At 51.4% G+C, this 21,350-nt stretch overlaps 1 protein-coding gene across 2 annotated transcripts; it reads left to right on the plus strand.

Moving 5' to 3' along the window:
- The first annotated feature begins 1,899 nt into the window (after positions 1–1,899).
- CNNM3 (cyclin and CBS domain divalent metal cation transport mediator 3) lies at positions 1,900–18,380 on the plus strand. Of its 2 annotated transcripts, XM_021671779.2 has the most exons (8): positions 1,900–3,124; positions 10,723–10,866; positions 12,117–12,266; positions 12,982–13,151; positions 13,345–13,441; positions 13,819–13,949; positions 14,243–14,381; positions 17,944–18,380. In XM_021671779.2, the coding sequence occupies exons 1-8, from the start codon at positions 1,900–1,902 to the stop codon at positions 18,006–18,008; spliced, it is 2,121 nt and encodes a 706-aa protein (XP_021527454.2). In that variant the 3' UTR covers positions 18,009–18,380. The 2 variants fall into 2 exon arrangements, with proteins under 2 accessions (XP_021527454.2, XP_064227379.1); XM_064371309.1 differs by lacking the exon at positions 10,723–10,866.
- The last annotated feature ends 2,970 nt before the right edge of the window (positions 18,381–21,350 follow it).

A 21,350-nucleotide genomic window follows, 5' to 3' on the forward strand; every position in this document is an offset into this window, starting at 1 on the left:
TACTGACAATTTAAATGACCACTTATGTTTTCCAAGTTTGAGCCAATTGTTCTTTCACCTGAAGCTTTACTCCCAGAAAGTTGGTTATAGGTTGTTTTCCAAGGAAGGCTGAGACAAGGAAAAAGTAACATGTCAAAGGTGAGGGCCCTGTCTTTAAATCCATGGGGAAATTTTCCTGGCTTTCCTCTGGAACTGTTCTTTGCTAGTGAAGGACTTTTCAGGCACAGGACTCATTTCAAGCATGTCATCCATTCTATTTCAATGTCAGCATTTTATCTTGACTTGGAGACAGAAGTGAGAACTAAAGGAGCTGAATCAATTGTAATGTTTGCACTTTTTTTTTCTATAAAGGAGGCATGATGATCCAGTGGAAAGGCCCATAATGTCTTTATTGCTTCTGCTGTAGGCTTAGTATGCAATCTGCAAAAGTAAGGTAAACTGAAAGGGCACAGAACATCATCTGCACCGAGATGCCATTGGCCTAGTCACAGCTCTGAGTTTACAATGCAGAAGAAACACATTACCATCTTTTAAAAAGTTTTTTACAATGCCTTTTTCCTTTGGTCATTCACCACCAGCTTACTCTTTTTTTTTGCACATTACCTTTCACACAAACACGTTTTACTAGTAGCCACAATGTGTATACTTTTTTTTAACTGTTATTTTCATGACACAGCAAATTGTTTCAATAGAATCCTTATAAAGGTCATTTAAAATGCCATGTGCAGTAAGTCAAAGTCTTCTTGTGCTAGGAAATTAAAAAATATATATAGAGAGAAAAATACAAAAATCACTGAACCTGAACACCTATAGAGAAGTTTTGTTAGCAATTGGTCTATTTCCTTTCAATCACACAGAGATCATATCTAGTGGGTAAAGAACATTCATATTGTCAACAGACCATACTGTCTTCTAAAATCGCTTCAACAGTGAGGATCCTCTCGAATAGATCTTGTTAGTCCTGAGGAATCATTCTCCCAGCGGTGAGCTGTGAGAAGTGGAATCACCAAACTAATCTCTGACAGAACTGCCGCCTCCTTGTGTGGCTGGGATGCTGACCCGGGTGTTAGGCCGGTCGCACGGGAACCCAGAACCCATGCTGAGTCTTTCTGAGCTCCACTCTTCTCCTGTAAGCGATTAATAACTGAGGTAGCTGTCCAGATCCAAGGCGGTAGTGATTTTGTGTGTCTGCGTATTTATCACGGAGTGCGCGGCGGGAACGCGGGGACTGTCCCATGTCCCCAGACCTCTAGTAGGGTGCGGCGCGATGAACATCTTCCATAAACCTTAACCTCCCGGCGCTCAGTCACTGGTTCTTATTTCAGCTCTCTTAGCCACGTAGGTAGGCAAGTTAAAAACCTTTCTGGTACCTGGAGGCCTTTCCCAAGAAAACGCACATCTCTTGTACATTTAAGTCTCTGTCTGGTCTGCAACTTCAGATGCGCCAGGACCCGAGGTTCACCCGAGCGGCCACTCCGTTCCCGAGCCGGGGACTTCCCAGAACACTGGCCTCACCTCCCGGCGCGGGGGGCGGCCTCGGGAGGAGTGGGATTCCGGGCGCCCCGCGCAGGCCAAGGACTGCCAGGCTTGGGAGGCCCTACCCGCCGCCCTGTGTCCTCCGGGCCACCGCCACCCTGCGCATCGCCAGCTGCGGCAGGACCCGGCGGGGCCCAAAGCCCCACGCCCGGGACCCAAAGCCCAAAGCCCAAACCTCCATGCCCCTGGCCTGCCCCTGGCCGCAGCTTGTTTACTGCCCGACGCAGCCTAGTCCGACCCTGGGGCCCGCCCCCGCCCACCGCCTATTGGCCGAGGATGCGCGAAGGCAGGCAACGATTGGTCCGGGGAGAAGCGGGGCGAGCGGGGTAGGCTGCGCGAGAGGCCGAGAGGGGGCGGCAGGCGATGGCGGCGGCAGCGGCGGCGGCGGGTCGGTTAGGCTGGTTGTTCGCCGCGCTTTGCCTGGGCAACGCCGCGGGGGAGGCCGCGCCGGGCCCGCGAGTGCTGGGCTTCTGTCTGGAGGAGGACCGAGCGGTGGGCGCGGGGTGGGTACGCGGAGGGGCGGCGCGGGACACGCCGGACGCCACCTTCCTCCTGCGCCTCTTCGGCCCGGGCTTTGCCAACAGCTCCTGGTCTTGGGTGGCCCCCAAGGGGGAGGGCTGCCCGGAGGAGGCGGCGGTCCCCGTGGGCGAGTGGCTCGCGCTGCTGCGCCTGCGCCTGCGGGCAGAGGCGGTGCGCCCGCACTCCGCGCTGCTGGCGGTGCGCGTGGAGCCGGGCGGCGGGGCGGCTGAGGAGGCGGCGCCGCCCTGGGCTCTGGGCCTGGGGGCGGCCGGGCTGCTGGCGTTGGCGGCGCTGGCGCGGGGCCTGCAGCTGAGCGCGCTGGCGCTGGCGCCGGCCGAGGTGCAGGTGCTGCGCGAGAGCGGCTCGGAGGCAGAGCGTGCGGCGGCGCGGCGCTTGGAGCCAGTGCGGCGCTGGGCTGGCTGCGTCTTGGGCGCGCTGCTGCTGCTGGCCAGCCTGGCGCAGGCGGCGCTGGCGGTGCTGATGTACCGCGCGGCCGGCCAGCGTGCGGTGCCCGCCGTGCTGGGCAGCGCGGGGCTCGTGTTCCTGGTGGGCGAGGTGGTGCCGGCCGCCGTGAGCGGACGCTGGGCGCTGGCGCTGGCGCCGCGCGCGCTTGGCCTCAGCCGCCTGGCCCTGCTGCTCACCCTGCCCGTGGCGCTGCCCGTGGGGCAGCTGCTAGAGCTGGCGGCGCGGCCTGGGCGGCTGCGGGAGCGGGTGCTGGAGCTGGCGCGCGGCGGCGGCGACCCCTACAGCGATCTTAGCAAGGGCGTGCTGCGCTGCCGGACCGTGGAGGACGTGCTCACACCCCTCGAAGACTGCTTCATGCTGGACGCCAGCACCGTGCTGGATTTCGGCGTCCTGGCCAGCATCATGCAGAGCGGCCACACGCGCATCCCCGTGTACGAGGAGGAGCGCTCCAACATCGTGGACATGCTCTACCTCAAGGACTTGGCCTTCGTGGATCCCGAAGACTGTACACCGCTCAGCACCATAACTCGCTTCTACAACCATCCCCTCCACTTCGTCTTCAACGACACCAAGCTGGACGCTGTCCTGGAGGAGTTCAAGCGAGGTAACGGCCCGGCCTTGGTGCAGGGGACGCTCATGCCAGTACCCTCTCCTGGAAAAGGGGTGGAGAGTTATGGAAGCCTCCAGGAAAGGGTCCCAACCCCGTGGAGAGCAGTGAGACCTCTAAGGTCCCTTTTCAAGAAGGTATTGGCCTTGGCGCTTGGAATGACCTTTTGAAATATTTAAAGGCCATGCATCAGAGAGGGACGGAGTGCTTTAGAAGCGAACACTTTAACACCCGTGTCAGGATAGCCGCCCTCCCATTTGGAGGGAGGGGTATGTCCGCTTAGTTCTAATCGAATTCTTGGATAGAAACTAGAAGAACATAGAAAAGGTAGTCTCCAGGTATCTGAGATGTTGGTATCTGCACACACAGGACATCAAATTGACTGAACCTGTGATGTTTCCTCCAGAGCATTCTTAAGGTTCCTGGCCTTATTGCAGATAAGGGTATTTAGGAGCCAATTCCTTATCTGCAGTAAAGCCAGGGAAACTTACACTTTGCTTTCACAGAAAGCAACTCCATGGATGCTGAGTCAGTCTCCCTTTCTCCCGGCTGTATCGCCCAGGCTGGAGTGCAGTGGCGTGATGTCGGCTCACTGCAACCTCTGCCTCCCAGGTTCAAGCTATTCTCCTGCATCAGCCTTCCGAGTGGCTGGTACTACAGGTACCCACCACCAAGCCAGGCTAATTTTTGTATTTTTAGTAGAGATGGGGTTTCACCATATTGGCCAGGCTAGTCTTGAACTCCTGACCAGGCGATCCACTTTCCTCAGCCTCCCAGAGTGCTGGGATTACAGGTGTGAGCCACCGTGCCCAGCCTCTTTTTGCTTTTTAATCTTCTTTTTAATTTTTAAAATTTTATATAGAGACAGGGTCTCACTCTTTTCCCTGGGCTGGTCTCAAACTCCGGGCCTCAAGTGATCCTCCCACCTTGGCCTCCCAAAGTGTTGGGATTACAGGCATGAGCCGCTGCACCCAGCCTGACCTTCTCTTTTCTAACCCTAAGGTCTCAAGTTCTCCCTTAACTCCACATTTTCGTCCCTCCTTTCACTCTGTTTTATCTGAGCAGTTCGGAGGTTGAAGGTAAAACTGTACCCTCCAGATGTGAAGGTGTGGTTTCCTCAGCATTCCTCTCCATTGTCATCCTTGGGGGTGCTCACCAGAGTTTGGGGCTCATCCCTTGGCCAACAGCCATGCTTCTCACACCTGCACTCCTGTAGAGTAAGGATGGGGGCACTCCAGAGTGCTGGATGGGCTTGACCCTAAAAGCTGCCTGGTGTGAGGCCAAGAAGTGGCAAAGCCCCCTGATATTTGTGGCAGGACATCTCTGGCACTCTGTCGAGAGCCCTTGGCCCATTGGCACAGGAAGCCAGGCTTTGTGATAATGACTGCCACTCCTGACCGAGCACTGCTGTGTGCCAGGCGCTGGTCAGCACTCTCTGTGTATCTTATCCCTCATTCCTTGCAGGAGGCCTGGGTACTAAGTTACTGTTATTACAGTAGCTCAGGAATGGGTGGGAGGCTTGGGTGGGCAGCTCTAACTATTCTCTTAGACTCTTGGGTGCCTCTGTCTGAGTCCCTAGAACATGGCCATGCCACCCTGCCCTGCGGAGGGAGGGGTCTAGATAGAGCCTAGCGGTGGTAAGTACTCCATCTGGGCCACCGGACCCCCTGAGGGAGGGGTGGTTCTCCTAGTGTGGTGGCCAACAGTGCGACCCTGGAATCAGCGGAGTAGGTTCTATCCTGCCCTTGCCTGCTCCCAGGCCCTGGAAGGCTGCTCAGCCTCTCATGGCACAAGGTCCTCTGCTGTTAATGATAAGAGTGGGGTAAACGGACCTGCAAGGGGGAGACTTATTAAGCACTTTGGCCAGTGCCTGGCATGCACGTGCTGTGTGCTTGGTGTTAGAAGGCAGTTCTCACTCCTGGGCAGGTGATTCTCACTCCCGGCAGGCTCTGCTGGTAGGTGAGTTGTTTGCCAATTCAGGAGCAAGGGGTGAACCTAGAAGTGCAGATTTCCATTTTTTCCAGGCAGGTCACCAGATTTCCTTCTTTATAGGGAAAAAGTGGAAGATGGTAGCTGTTCCTTTGGTGTTCTAAGCACTCACGTTTCTAAATTCTTTAAGAAAAAACTCACTCTAGTATCTGTCTTCAGCTGGCTGATGCTTTCAGCAGTTGAGCAGTCAGTCACTGGGAGGAGATTTGGGGCAGTGGAGATGGAAGGGTTGCCCCTTTCGTACTAAAGAGAACTTCCATGGTTGGTCATATACTCAGGATGAGGTTGGTGAAAGTGGTCTTTAATTTTCCAAACCCTTAGTGTCAGGATCTTCCCTGCCATAGTCTTGCCTTTCAGATGTGATGGATGAGCTTGGCCTAGGGTGGTTGGGGATTCTACCTGGGGAAGAATCAAAAACGTTCACATTGATTGGGAAGGAGCCTAGAGGCAGGATGTCCCCTAGGGGGCTTGTGTGCTGTGTAAGGAACTTGGACTTGATCACCAGGGCTATGAGCATTAAGCAGCACTGTCAGTTAGTTTTACAGATCAGTAATGATTGTGGACACCAGCGCAGGGAGACCAGCAGTGTGAGGGATCCAGGTGAGAGGGGAAGATAACCTGAACAAGGTTCACGGCAGGCCTGGAGAGGAGCCCCAGGAGGGCAGCAGAGGTGGAATTGGGAAAATTGGTGTCTGACAGCGGGACTGTGCAGCAAGGAGGAGCAGCCAAGGATGAGGCCCTGATTTCTGGCTGTGTGGTGGCAGTGACCTTCACCAAGGGCTGGGTGTGGGGAGCAGGTAAACTTGTTTTGGCCACTGAATTTGTGTCTGTGCAATGTCCCAAGAGGCAAACTCCTAGCAGGCCGTTGATGTGAAGTACAAGTGGGAGGCAGAATAGGAGTGTCTCTCAAGCCATGGGAGGGAGGCAGAGAACCTCAGCCTCCCAGGAGCACAGGTGTATCAGGGGCAAGGGAAGCCCAGGAGAAGTTGACCAGGGGGCGGCAAGACCAAGGAAGGAGGAGAGCCAGAGATGCAGAATGTCCTGGAAGCTAAGGAAAGAGACCACTTTCCCAGGGAAGGCAAGTGACAGGAGAGGTGGCCAGCAAACAGGATGCCCTTGACCTTTGCAAGAGCAGATTTGGCGCCCACAGCAAGTGAGCCATTTGGGGAATGAATGAGGTGTGGAAAGGTATGAGAAACAGTGTAGACAGCTTTCCACAGAGTGTGGCCGCAGAGAAGCCAGAGAGTAGTGACCGGCAGAAGACGTGGGGCAGGGGAGGGAGGAAGCCTTCTGCTGTTTGAAGATGGACGGGTTGAGCAGGTTCAGATTGAAATGCAGGTTGAAATATAGCTAGAAAGGAAATTAGAGAGGCCAGGGTCCAGGCTGCTCCTGTTCTGGGCCTGGTGGCCTCTAGACAGGTCACAGGCAGCCTGATGCAGGAAGGTTTGGGGATGACCACCTCTGCTTGAAACAGACTGTTCTAAAAGCTACCTGACAACACGCTGAAAGGATACCCTTGGAAGACAGTGGGGGAGGTTTTTGAAACCTAGAGGTTGAATTAGGAGCACTTTAATCCCCCTTGACTTCCCCACTTCTGTGGTGAGTGAGGGCCATTAGTGGGCAGACTGGCCATGTCTTTCTGATGACGTCCGAGAGCTTTTTTCGCTGCCTCTCTAGTTCAGTGCAATCCTTTGGCAAATATCTTTATTTTTTCTTGTTAAACTCCTTTTTGTCCTTCCTAACCTTCTTAGGCATTCCTCCGATTAGGAACAAAGGGCATATTGCAGTCTTTGTGGCACGTGAGGTTTTAAAAATCGATTCCCTTCCCATCTCTCTGCCAAGTATATGAGCCTCTGAATTTCCTGGAGCTGGAGTCCCTGCCATCTTGGCAGCTTTCATTCCAGGTCTTGTTTCTTTTGCTGCTATGCTAGGGAACTTTGTAGTCTGGGGACAAAGTACCCTCCTCGGCAAGGCGCCCCTCAGTCAGTGCCAACTTGAGATGACACGCTGATTATTTTGTGCAGATGTCACCAGGAAGAGTGAGTGCTTTGGAGCACTAATAAATAACTTGGACAGCTGTTCCTTAGCTTACAAATGGGGTTATGTCCTGAAAAACCCCATCATAAGTTGAAAATACCTTAAGTCAAAAATATGTTTGATATATCTAACCTGCCAAACAAAATAGCTCAGCCTGGCCCACTTTAAACATGCTCAGAACACTTACTTTAGCCTGCAGTTGGGCAAAGTCATCTAACACAAAGCTGTTTTAAAATAAAGTGTTGAATATCTCATGTAATTTGTTGCATGCTGTACTAAAAGTGAAAACAAAATGGCCTATGTGTATTTGAAGTATGGTTTCTATTGAATGCATATTGCTTTTGAACCATCAAATTTGAAAAATTATAATTTGAACCATTGTTAAGTCAGGGACTTTAATGTACAAAAGAATATTATTACTATATTTTTGAGACGGAGTTTTGCTCTTGTTGCCCAGGCTGGAGTGCAATGGTGTGATCTTGGCTCACTGCAACCTCTGCCTCCCAGATTCAAGCCAGTCTCCTGCCTCAGCCTCCTGAGTAGCTGGGATTACAGGCATGCACCACCATACTGGGCTAATTTTTGTATTTTTAGTAGAGATGGGATTTCGCCATGTTGGTAAGGCTGGTCTCGAACTCCTGACCTCATGATCCACCTGCCTCGGCCTCCTAAAGTGCTGGGATTACAGGTATGAGCCACCATGCCTGCCCCAAGAACATTATTATTATTTTTGAAACAGAGTCTTGCTCTGTCACCCAGGTTGGAGTGCAGTGACACGATCGTGGCTCACTGTAGCCTCTACCTCCTGGGCTCAAGCAATCCTCCCACTACAGGTGAGCATCACCATGCTCAGCTAATTTTTAATTTTATGTAGAGATTGGGGTCTCCCTGTGTTGCCCAGGCTGGACTCGAACTCCTGGCCTCAAGCAATCCTCCCAGCTCAGCCTCCCAAAGAGATGGGATTACAGTTGTGTGCCACCATGCCCGGCCGCAGTCTCTGCTTTAAAGGAATGGAGCTCTGGTTTCCTATCTGTTGGGAGCCAGATGATTGCTGGGAGCCAGATGATTGCCGGGATGCTGAAAAGAGTCCAACCAGCTCCAACCACAGTGAAGCATGTTAGCAAACTACTTTTGTCTTTCTCACAGTATTCATTCATTCACCAAGGTGGTTTAGAAAACAGAAGAGAGAAGGTGGAAGAACGTACACTCCAACTGTTACTAACATAGAAATTGGGCATTATGAAAGGGTACTTTGGCATTCAAATAATTGGGGTACCCCGGAGGCTGCTAACTAAAATTAAACTTCAAGCTTTTCCAGGACTTTCTGCTTGATGTTGGCAAGACACACTGTCACAGCTGCTTGTGGCTCTGTGGAGCTGGCCTGTAGGTGAGCATTGGTGTGAGTGGTTCCACTCTGTTGGCTCAGCAGATGAGAGGTGACCTTGAGTCCCTCCAGCTGCCCTTGCTCTGTCCCCCTGCTGCCATCTTTGGCTGCCATCTAGACCCCTCAGATGTTCTTGGGATTCAGTCACACAACCACTGTTCCCAGGGATCTTCCAGTGTCTGCTTTCTTCTGTTCGTGATAGAATCATCCCAGTGTGGCAGGCCATGGGGAATCGTGTGCCTGTTCTAGAGAAGTTTGAAAGCAAAGGGTGAGTCCCTCTCTGTAGGAAACCTCCCAAAGGGTCTGGCTTCCTGGGAGAAGGAAGCCGAGCCAAGATGAGGCCTTTCTGTGCTGCGTTGGCCATTTAGATCGTGGGCTTTGGTGCTAGAATCCAAGACACTAACCAAAACCACATGTCATGCTTGGCCTTCCTGGTCTGGCCTGACAGGTTGGTACTCTGGCGGGGCAGCCGTGGCCATTGTAGAGATGGCACCCAGCACAAGCACTGAGGGTTAGAAGGTGTCTAGAATTATGGTTCAGCAGGACTGAGTGGAAATCTCCAGGGCCTTAGCTTTACCTCCTGGAAAGCGGGGAGATGATGTGATGTGGCGATTTCCAGCTTTTTGTCCAGGGGAACACAAGCATCCTGGAGAATTGTGCTTTATTTAATCAAGCCCACAGGATGTAAAGTATGATTCACACAACAACACGAACTTGACTTTTTGATTTTCCAAGAGTCCAAGAGTCTCGAAGCAGGTACCCCGTCACAGGCAGGTCCAGGCCAGTTTCCCCTCAGTGTTTCTGCTAGTGACAAAGGAGGGTTGAATGAGTTGTTTCCAGCCCTCTGTCCTGGACCTGCGCAGCCCAGGCCGGCAGCCCCCCTCCACCTGGGGCTGTGGTACCTGAAGGTGGAGTCTGAGTTGTGACACCAGATTCAGAAAGTGCAAATAAAGACAAATTGTCTGTGACTATTTTTTGTATTGATTACATGTTGAAATGCTATTTTGATTACATTGGGTTACTTACAATATATTATTAAACAATTTTATGTGTTTCTTTTGACTTTTTAAATGCAGCTATTCAGATTTTAAATTACATAGATGGCTTGCATTCTGGTTTTTTCAGACAGGTCTAAAGTAGTATGGGTGAAAAGCACTTATCTGACACACACTAAATTCCTGAAGCTTCCCCAGCATTCCCCAACACTCTAAGACTTGGGCTTTTTTCCAAGCTTACATTCCCTCACTAAGCAAACAAACCAAATAGGAAGCTAACCTGAGAAAGACACATAGGATAAGGTGAAAAATCTCAGCCTGGTGCTCCTCCTCCCTGCACAGCTTGGCTCCCAAGTGGCCAGTTACCACTTATCTCATCCCCAGGTTGACAGCCCCTAATGAGCAGCTTTTTTTTTGAGACAGAGTTTCACTCTTGTTGTCCAGGCTGGAGTACAGTGGCACGATCTCGGCTCACTGCAACCTCTGCCTCCTGGGTTCGAACAATTCTCCTGCCTCAGCCTCCTGAGAAGCTGGGATTACAGGCACACACCACCATGCCCAGCTAATTTTGTATTTTTAGTAGAGACAAGGTTTCTCCATGTTGGTCAGGCTGGTCTTGAGCTCCCGACCTCAGGTGATCCACCCACCTCAGCCTCCTAAAGTGCTGGGATTACAGGCATGAGACACCACGCCTGGCCATGAGCAGCTTTATGAATTAGGAAAACCTCCCAAGGAGAGTCAGGCTGGGTGGCCCCACTCGGCTGCCCTGTGTGGACTGTCTGGGGAGAGCCTGCATTTCTGGAGTTGGTCTCTTGTTCACATGTGTCTGCAGGCTGGCTGCTGTGTGAAGCGTTTGTGTTCTCAGCTGGATGCATCCTTGTCTGAACCACATATATGGCGTGGAGGACCTGGGCCTGCATCCCACTCTGCCATACTCTGCCTGGGGGGCTTCGTGCAGATGAGCATGAGCCCGATGCTTCATTTTCAGCCTATGTGAAAATAAGGCCAGTCCTCATAAGCATGCTGGGAGTCTTAAGTAAAAACCTAGAAAAGAGTCTGGCTCTGTTCCCGGCACATTGTAGGAAAATGAACGTTAGCCATGTCCTTTTAGTGAGCCTATACCCAGAGGAGACAAAGAAAAATGGAGGTGGGGCCCAGCAAGTTGTTCCACGAGTGTCCTCCCCCAACAGGGAAGTCCCACCTGGCCATTGTGCAGAAGGTGAACAACGAGGGTGAGGGCGACCCCTTCTACGAGGTCCTGGGCCTGGTCACCCTGGAGGATGTGATCGAGGAGATCATCAGGTCCGAGATCCTGGACGAGTCAGAAGACTACCGTGAGTCTGGACTCCTGGCAGTTCTACCTCCACTGGGCCCTCATGCTTCCCGAGGTGTATGTTGTGTCAGAGGCCAATGGACCTCTGTGCTGCTGGAACGCAGCGAGATCCGCAGCCAGGCCCCCTTCTCCTCAGCCCTGCATGGGTGCTGGCAGGGAGCCCCCTTGTAGGAGGGCTCACGCCTGCACCTCCACACAAGCATGGTAGCCTGTGCCAGCGATGGCCTTGCAATCCCAGGGCTCACTTGGGGCTCCATTAGCTGCCGTCCTGTTTCCTCCATTACTGAGAGGGCCCTGCCCTTCATGGGTCTTTGCAGTCTTCTGTCTCCCTAGGTGCTTTTGTTTTTGCAGGTTCTTTTCTACATTACAGAAATGTCCCCTGAAAGAACCCATTCTTTACCATGAAGAAAGTCTTCCCAAAGCAGCTGATCCCAGGGCCCTTGATTGCATGTTAAAAGTGTCTGCCTGTTAGGATGGTGGCTGAGGTCTGCAGGGCAGCACAGAACCTGTGCTTCATGGCTGGGTTGCCTGCCCCACAGTTTTCAATCACAGCATCTTTAGTCTTGTTCGTGAGACTGCCATAGGCATGGGGTCTCCAGGTTAATTGCAGCCCTTTTGCACTGGTAATCCTTGAATACACACTTTTAGTGAGAAGTAGCGCTTAGTGGCCAAGGAGGCCTGTTTTTATTTTTTTTTTGAGACAGTCTTGCCCTGTCACCCAGGCTGGAGTGCAGTGGCGCAGTCATGGCTCATTGCAGCCTCAACTTCCCAGTCTCAAGGGATCCTCCCACCTTAGCCTCCAGAGTATCTGGGAGTACAGGCGCGTGCTGCCACACCTGGCTAATTGTTTTATTTTTTGTAAAGACAGTTTCTCTGTGTTACCCAGGCTGGTCCTGAACTTCTGGCTTCAAGTGACCCTCCCACCTCAGCCTCCTAAAGTGCTGGGATTACAGGTGTGAACCACTACATTTGGCCTAAATTTAAAAAAACTTTGGTTCACATCCAGTGACCTATCAGGGAGGCCTGTTATTTTGTAAGAGCTGCTTTGTTATATCAGCATTCTCTTCAGCCAGCTCCAAGGCAGGGAGCCACCCCTCTATCCATGTGGTTGGGGTGGCAGCAGGCCCCATGGAGGGAGCGGTGCTGAGGACATGTCCCTGCTGGCCTCAGGAGGAAGGAGAGGACGACACCGTTCCCTGATGTGATTGGCAGGTGGCCGATGCCTGAGTGTGCCCTCTTTTTCCACCTTAGGAGACACCGTGGTAAAGAGGAAGCCTGCTTCTCTGATGGCCCCTCTCAAGCGGAAGGAGGAGTTCTCCTTGTTCAAGGTGTCTGATGATGAATATAAAGTAAAAATCTCGCCTCAACTGCTCTTGGCCACCCAGCGCTTCCTGTCCCGAGGTGAGGCGCAAGGGTGGTCCATGCCCCCTGCTCTCCTCAGTGTCCTGTGGGTCAGGAGGCTGCTCGGGGCCGACACTAACTCTACTCCCCATTCCTCACAAGCAGGCACATCTTGAGGACCTCCGTGTTCTCTGCAGCCATGCCAGCATCTTGAGTCTTGGGAGAGGCAGCTCCTCTCTGCCAGACGGCCAAGAGCAGGGCCATGGCAGTGCCACACCTGGTGTGCCACGGCCAGGCGGCCTCAGCTCTCAGCTGGGTGGATGTGGGGTGCCCTGTCCAGTTTTTTTTTTTAAAAGACAGGTTCTTGCTTTGTCACCCAAGCTGGAACCTCCACCTCCCAAGTTCAAGTGATTGTCCTGCCCTGGCCTCCCAAGTAGCTGGGATTACAGGTGTGCATCACCATGCCTGGCTAATTTTTATATATTTACTAGAGATGGGGTTTTGCCATATTGGCCGGGCTGGTCTTGAACTCCTGACTCCAGGTGATCTGCCCCCCTTGGCCTCCCAAAGTGCTGGGATAACAGGCATGAGCCACCACGCCCAGCCCCTGTCTAGTTCTCTTGTGTTGAGATTGGGGGTGGGGGTTAGCTGTTCACAGGCTACCCAGGAGAGCCCCGGTGGGCACAGTAACTTGAAATTTGCCTAAAGTGTTGGATGTGGTTCCACGGGACACTAGGCCCCGGTGGACACCGTCCGTTTTTTCCACCACGGGCAGAAGTGGATGTATTCAGCCCACTGCGCATCTCTGAGAAGGTCCTGCTGCACCTGCTGAAGCATCCCAGCGTCAACCAGGAAGTGAGGTTTGACGAGAGCAACCGCCTGGCCACACACCACTACCTGTACCAGCGCAGCCAACCGGTGGATTACTTCATTCTTATCCTACAGGTAGCTGTGGGTACCAGGCCTGGAGCCTCCTGCTTCCTCAGGCCAGGGAAGGGTCTGGGAGAAGAGGGGAGTAGGGGCATGCAGATACCTCCCTACCCCAAAACAGTTGAGTTCATGGGTTTCTCTTTGCGCCGTCTTCTGATGGGAAAGGCAGTCTGGCCACATCTGTTTCTCTCCCTGCTGTTCCTCCCAGGGCAGGGTTGAAGTGGAGATCGGGAAAGAGGGCCTGAAGTTTGAGAATGGGGCCTTCACATACTATGGAGTGTCGGCCCTGACCGTACCATCCTCTGGTAAGCCTCGGCCCTTGCTGGCGCAGAGGGCCAGGGTCAAGGCTGCGGAGCCTTGTCCCCCCTTGTTGTCGCTTTGGCTCTCAGTGCCCCTCCTCGCCTCCCCTTCTACCTGAGCCCACCACCCTATAAGGTGGTGTGGCCCCTGGGCTTCCGGGAGGGAGGGCAGCATTCTTCATCACTCATCTTTGTGGCTCACTCCATCCCTGAGAAACGTCTCCCAGCTGTGTTCATCATCCTGTCTCGGCTTCCTACACACATTGCCTTTCCAGGGTGATTGGTGGGGCTGGTCTTCGAAACTGTACAGTTGTCCCCACCAGGGGAGGGGGCTCCCAGCTGCCAGCACTGGCTTCTGCCGTCACTGATTGTTCCTTTGATAGTTCACCAGTCCCCGGTGTCCTCGCTCCAGCCCATCCGCCATGACCTGCAGCCTGAGCCAGACGGCACGCGTTCATCTGCATATTGTCCCGACTACACCGTCAGGGCGCTCTCTGACCTGCAGCTCATCAAGGTGACTGCCTGGGCTGCTCACGGGTGCTGACTTTAGCTGACTTTGTGTCACTGGGGGCTACCGGCTTGTCTAAGACTGCCCGGAGCAAGGCCCTGCACTCATCCTGAGGGACACAGACCTTTGCACCCAGTTTCCATGCGAGGTCTTAAAAACACTTGACTCAGCTGCTCTTCTCCCCTTAACTAGCTTAAAGTTGTGCCTCTGTCCTCTTCTGGCATGGTGTGGACTCTACTGTCTACCTTCTGTGTCTCACTTCACCAGTTGGGTCTGCCAGTAATATTTTCATCCTCTAGGTTACACGGCTGCAGTACCTCAACGCACTCCTGGCTACCCGAGCCCAGAACCTGCCACAGTCTCCCGAGAACACTGACCTGCAGGTCATCCCAGGCAGCCAGACCAGGCTCCTCGGTGAGAAGACGGCCATAGCGGCAGGTGAGTGCCGAGTGGTATGCCGTGCACTGTGTCTAGACCCAGGGGCCATGAACTTGCACACACAGACTTGCACTCTCACCGCCCCACCCTGCCCTCCATCTTTTTTCTCTGTTTTTTTCCCATCCTTTTCCCTTCTTGCCTTTTTTTTTTTTTTAGATGGAGTCTTGCTCTGTCACCCAGGCTGGAGTGCAATGGTGTGATCTTGGCTCACTGCAATCTCTGCCTCCTTTGTTCAAGCATTTCTCCTGTCTCAGCCTCCTGAAGTAGCTAGGATTACAGGCGCCTGCCACCATACTCAGCTAATTATTTTTTTTCTTTTGAGATGAAGTCCTGCTAATTTTTTTGTATTTTTAGTAGAGATGGCGTTTCTCCGTGTTGGCCAAGGCTGGTCTCAAACTCCTGACCTCAGGTGATCTGCCTGCTTCGGCCTCCCAAAGTGCTGGGATTCCAGGCATGAGCCATTGCACGTGGCCCCCTTCTTGCTATTTTTTTTTTTTATTTCTTCATTGCTCAATTTGAACTTCTTGCTGTTTTTAACAGCTTGGATGACACCAAGCTATAGACTAACTGGTATTTAGACTATAGTAAGTCAATATTTTCTCTCAAGGTCCTCTTAGAATGGATTGACTTAACAGAGAATTGCTGGGAAGTGGGAGTAAGTTTCAGTTTAGACACTTTTGGCCATTTAAGTTTAGGTCACTTGGTAAGTGAAGATTGGAGTCAGCAGTGGGCCTAGCTCAGAGGGTGGGTGGCTGGTAGACTCCATCCTAGACATTAGAAGGGCATTTGTGAGGAGTTTGGTCAGTTTATGCTAATGTTTAAATAAATGAGACCCATCCGGGGCTCCACTGTGAACAGGAAGATTGTGTTGGAAGAAATTTTGCAAATGGAACTAGAGGTGGTGGGATATCAAACCCCATCCCCCGTCAGTGCCAGGAGGGAGGTGAAAAGAGTCTAAAGTGTAGGCTGTGGGTAGGAGTGGTGAAGGGTCAGGCTTTCTTGTTCTTGTTTTTCAAGAAGATACTTTTATTCTGATTGAGTTCCTAAGGTTGGGGTTAGAGATATGCCTGAACTTGAGATTCCTGGAGGAGCCGGTGGGGCTTCTGGAGAGGCTGTGGAGGGAGCTGCAGGCTTGCTTCCTCGCACCCCCACCTGCCTCACCGTGAGGAAGACAAGCCCTTATCAACGCTTCCTCCGCCACGCACTGCACTAGGAGCTTCCATGTCTAACTCCGCTAACCCCTCTGTGGCTGGAGGGGTGCTAGTTGTTCTGCCCGTTCTACAGGGCAGGATTGAGAGCCCGAGAGAAGGCCCTGGCACTCTGATCTGCTTCCTGTAGGCCTCCCACGGAGCAGCTCTGGCTACTCAGACCCATACTTGAGAGCACAAACATGTTTTTCTAATAGAAAGTCCTTTCTGAATTGTGAGGTGATGTGCAGGTGTAAGGGACAGAAACCCCATTCTGGGCCATGTGGATGCCTCAGCCTCTGTGGCTCCAGATCTGGGTGTTGGCAAAACAGCAGTAGGAGAGGTTGTGGTGCTTAAGTCCTGGATCTGGGGATGGGTTGCATCTCTTTCTAAAGAGATCTCTCTAAGGATGGTGCTGCACTTTTTTTAAGAGATAAGGTCTTGTCATGTTGCCCAGGCTGGCCTCATAATCTGGGCTCAAGTGATCCTCCTGCCTCAGCCTCCAAAGTAGCTGGACGACCAGCTAGTGCTGCATTTTTTAGGGTTCTTGATGCTTCTGTGCTTACCCACTGTGATGGTTTCTTATTTTATGGGGTGCCTCTTATATAGAAATTCCCACTGTCACTCACATTAGACTGGGGTCGCAGAGACCAAGATGTTGTGTTTTTTAAAATGTGAGCCTTTTGGTTTTGGTTTTCCCACGTGTGAGCCTTTTCTGGCTCCAACTGCTACCCAGACAGCACGCGTTGTATTAAACATACAGACCTAATCCCAGAATAATGCTTTTTTTTTTAATTTCTTTTTTTCCTTTTTTTTTATTGCCCACCTGCAACTGTTTTGATCGAGTTATAAGAGTACTGCTTTTCTCATCATTGCATCTCTTATCCTATACCCAGAGATTAAAAAAAAAAAAATCTTCCCTGGGCCGTCCTGTAAGAGAATAGTTTATAGTGGCTTTGTGGGTTACTTCTTCGTTGTAATGGATTATCCATTATTGTCTTGACATAATATTGGTTATTTTCACCTAAGTGAGGCTGGCCTGCTCTCTTTCTGTTTCTTGCCTGAACTCTGGGGTTGTCCTGCTTTTTGTCCTGTGAGCTTGGCACTTCACTGTCCGGAGGAGCATGGCGTGGCTGCACACCTGTAAGTTTCAGTGGGGCACTGCTTAGGTCGTGCAGATGAGAACCAGTTTCTGGAAACCTTGGTACTAGATTCCCACCAGAGAAGTGCCTTTCTTGAGACTTGGAAGGCACAGTAATTTTAAATTGCCTACAGCGGGGGTTGGCAAATGGTGATACAAGGGCCACATCTGACTAGCAGCCTGTTTTTGAGAATGAAGTTTAATGGGAACCGACACATCTGTTTGTGGATTGCTACGGCTGCCTTTGAGTTACAACAGTGAAACTGAGTAGTTGTGACACAGACCGTATGACGTACAAAAACTAAAAATATTGGCCCTTTGCAGAAAAAGTTGTCCGACCCTTGGCTTACCATTTCAAATCCTGGGCAAGTCCTCCATGTCAGTTCTTCACGGAACTGTATGCTGAGGGAAAGGCGGTCCCCACACTGTGCAGCCCTCCATGTTGTCCTCCTGGCTTCCTCTACTGTCCTGCAAGCTGTGGGGCTGCACAGCCCCAGTGCCGTGGTTCCCCCTCGGCTCCCCCTGCCTGTGGCGCTGGGCCTCTCCGTGGTGTTGCCTGGAGCCAAGAGGCACAACCATTTCTGCTCAATAGCTTCTCCTCTTCTTTCTCTCTCTGCTCTCTTTAGCCTTCCCAGTAGACCTTTCCCTCTTTGGCACAGTTGGAAACTGCAGTTGATAAATGACTGTGGACTAGTGCGCGTTTTTTGTTTTCAGAGCACACCCAAGGTAAATATCTTCCCTTTCCCTACCCCTTCACTTTCCTTTCCTGGCCCTTCACCTGTGGGAGGAGCAGATCCCACGGCTCCCTAGGCTGGGGAGCATTTCTCTCCGGGGGTACGGGGTGGGCACTCCCTCCCATCCTTCTGGAAGACAGGAGGGGTCATGAGATACCTCCACTATGGGAAATGGTGCTTCTTCTAGCATGGGGTGCTATATCATCCTGTGCAGGGGGCTCTTGTTTAGCATAATGGCCTGGGCCCCCTGGGGCCAGAAATTCACAGCCCCAGCTTCCCTGTCTCCCAGGAAAGTCATCTGTCCTCAGTGGCTTCCTCTTGTGAGGCGAGTTTGGCTGACTATCTGCTAACCAACCGCTCCTGGCTCTGCTCTGATACCTCCTAAGGCATCCCGAGGCCCCTGTCCCACCTGCCCCTTCCTGTCCCACAGAGGATTTGGCACTTAGTTTTGATGGGACCTTTACCAGCTTTGATGCTAATTCTCCTCCTCTTGTCTCTAGGGTCCAACCACAGCAGGCCTGGCATCCCGGTGGAAGGCAGCCCTGGGCGGAACCCAGGTGTTTAACTGCTTGCTAGGCAGCCCCAGATACGGGGAACAGACGAGCATGTGGGGAACTGGAGTGAGCCAAGCAGAAGCTTCATGCCTGCCTGCCCCCATCCCCTCCAGGCCACGTTTTAGATGGCCCTTGTAGATGTGGGTCCTGGGTGTCCTCAGAACTTGACATCAATGCCTGGATCCTTCGGCCAGCCCTGCCCTCCTTTAGAAGATGGGGGTCACCAGGGCATAGCTTTCCAGCCCTGCGTCAGGAAGGAACGAAAGGAGCACCATCTGTAGTCCCCAGGGCCCCGGCTTCCCCGTCTCCCCAGAGGCTGGGACTTTGCAGCATATTCAGACCTCTTTGGGCCAAGCCACCTTGTGAGTGCAGTTACTGCCTTATGTGGCCGTGACCTGTACTCGCTTTGCTTTTAATTTGCCAGCCTACCACTGCTGGCAGCACTTTTTGAGCAAACCGAGAGCACCCGTTTTGGCATTGGGGGTTCAAATCCATGACCTTGTCCATGGTGTCCTTTCCAGCTTCCCTGATGGTGCCATGTTTCAGAGCATGCGCCCCAGCCTTTCCCATGTGCCAAACCAGAAGCTCCGCTGCCTGTAGGCTGTCCCTGTAGCCCTTCTCCCTCCCTGGAGGCTGCTCTTCTGACCCTGAGAGCTGGCCTAGTGGTGCCAAGGGCCCCTTTCTGCTTCTCTGCCCACCTGGTGAGTTGCCACTCACAGCATTGTCAGTTCCTGTGTTCTGAGAAGAGGTCACACCTGGAAGGAAGGGATAGTCATGCTGCATCAAATCCTCTCTCCACTGTGTGGCTCTGGGGAGAGTGGCCGCCTGTTGCACCTGCTGCACACCTCCCCACAGCCTCCCTGCAGGTGCTGTATGGCCATGATGTGCAGAGAGCATTGAGGGAGGGTTTATGAACCAGGTAGATCCTCATGACCTTTCTTTAAAAAAAAAAAAATCAGTTTTTATTCTATCTCTAGAACATTCCAAGTCTTTTCCTTTTTTTCTGTTCCTGGCTATGGGGTTTTAGAGAAGTGGGAACAGGAAGGCATTTGTCTTTTTCTTCTAATTTACTATATTTTCCTTCCGTAGTTCTTGAGCTGTGTGGAAACCGGGGCATTACAAGGACATAGGATCATAGATTGGGGGTAGGGAGGGAGGAGGATTTGTGGAACTTTTCTCAAAGGAATTTGGACCCTTAGAAATGGGACTGAAGGCCGAAAGAACAGTGGTATGCTTGCTTAGAAATTGTCCTCAAGGAATCAACTCCAAGAGCAAGCCCAGGTGGGAAACATGCTTTAAAGTCCTCTCCAGAACAGTGGGTTTGTTGTTGTTGTTGTTGTTTGAGATAGAGTCTCACTCTGTTGCGCAGGCTGGAGTGCAGTGGTGTGATCTTGGCTCACTGCAACCTCCACCTCCCAGGTTCAAGCGATTCTCTTGCCTCAGCCCCTGATCCCTAGCTGGGATTACAGGCACCTGTGCCATGACGTCTAGCTAATTTTTGTATTTTTAGTAGAGATGGGGTTTCACCATGTTGGCCAGGCTGGTCTTGAATTCCTTACCTCAGGTGATCCACCCGCTTTGGCCTCCCAAAGTGCTGAGATTGCGGGCATGAGCTAAGAACAGTGGTTCTTAACCTTGGTTGCAAATCAGAATCACCTGGCAAATTAATACGTGGACCTGCCACCAGGGCTTGTGATTTAATCAATCTGGGCATCAGCATTTTTTTTTTTTTTTTTTTTTTGTAGAGACAGATTTCACCATGTTGGCCAGGCTAGTGTTGAACTCCTGACCTCAGGTGATCCACCTGCCTTGGCATCCCAGAGTGCTAGGATTACAGGCATGAGCCACTGTGCCCGGCCTTTTTTTCCTTTTTTAAAAGACAAGATCTCAGTCTGTTGTTGCCCAGACTGCAGTGCAGTGGTGTGATCATGGCTTGCTGCAGCCTCCACCTCCCTGGTTCAGGCCATCCTGTCACCTCAACCTCCTGAATAGCTGGGACTACGGGTGTGTACCACCATACCCAGCTAATTCTTTTAATTTTTTATAGAGATTGGGTCTCGTTATGTTTCCTGGGCTAGTCTCAAATCCTATGCTCAAGCGATCCTCCTGCCTTGGCCTCCCATAGTGTTGAGATTATAGGCGTGAGTCACCATGCCTGGCCTTGAGATATTTTTAGATTCACAGAAAAGTTGCATAGACCTTTTGCCCAGCTTCCCCTAATGTTGACATCTTACATATAACCTTGGTACATTTATCAAAACTAAAAAAATTAACATTGGTGCAATCATACTATTAAAATAGTACAGAGTTTATTTGGATTTTACCAGTTTTCCCAATAATGTCCTTTTTCTGCTGCAGCAGCCAATCCAGGATGCCATGCTCACTTAAAGCTATTGCTTTCTTTTTTTCTAACTTTATATTTTGAAATAATTTCAGATTATCAGAAGTTCTAAAGATAATGGTCCCACACACCCTTCCTCCGGTTTCCCTCCATGGTTACATCTTACATGATTGTAATGCAGTATTCCAGCCAAGACTTTGACACTGGTGCAGTGTGGGTGGACAGGCCAAATCATTTGTCACATGTACATTTGTGTAACTACCACTACAATCAAGATAAAGACGTGCCATCCCCTCAAGGATCTCCCTCCCCACCCTCCCTAACCCCTGGCAACCCCTAATCCTTCATCTCTTATTTTGTCATTTCAAGAATGTTTTATAAATGGAAGCATAGTGTGTAATCATTCGGGATTGTCTTTTTTCACTCTGTAATTCTCGGGAGATCACCCAGGGGTTGCATGTGTCAATGGTTTGTTCCTTTTTATTGCTGAGTGGTATTATTCTGTGGTGTACGCATTGGCCCCCTGAAGGACACCTGGGATGTTTCCAGTTTTGGGCTATTCCAAATAAAGCTGCTACGAATATTCATGTATAGGTTTCTGTGTAAAGATTAGTTTTCTTTGGGATAAATTCCAGGTCATATGGTGGTTGCATGTTTTCTTTTTTAAACAAATTGTCAAACTCTTATGTCCTCAGCAGCAACCTAGGATGATCATTTCCCCAAATCCTCTGCAGCACTTAGTGGTGACATGTTTTTACTTTAGCCTTTCTGACAGGTGTGTCATGATGCCTCACGGTGGTTTTTCATTTGTGTTTCCCAGTGATGGACACCTCCTGTGTTTCATTACAGTGGAATATCCCTGTCTTTCACCCATTTTCTGATTGGATTGTTTTTTTCTATTGAGTTTTGAGAGTTCTTAAGATTCCTTTATGAGATTTTTGGTTTGCATTGGTGTGTAGCTTATCTTTCACCCCATCCCCTTTTTTTTTCTGAGACAGAGTCTTTGTCACGT

This window comes from Aotus nancymaae, unplaced genomic scaffold (genome assembly GCF_030222135.1).
Source record: "Aotus nancymaae isolate 86718 unplaced genomic scaffold, 86718_ANA_hifiasm-v0.15.2.pri h1tg000131l, whole genome shotgun sequence".
Taxonomy (NCBI): Eukaryota; Metazoa; Chordata; class Mammalia; order Primates; family Aotidae; genus Aotus; species Aotus nancymaae.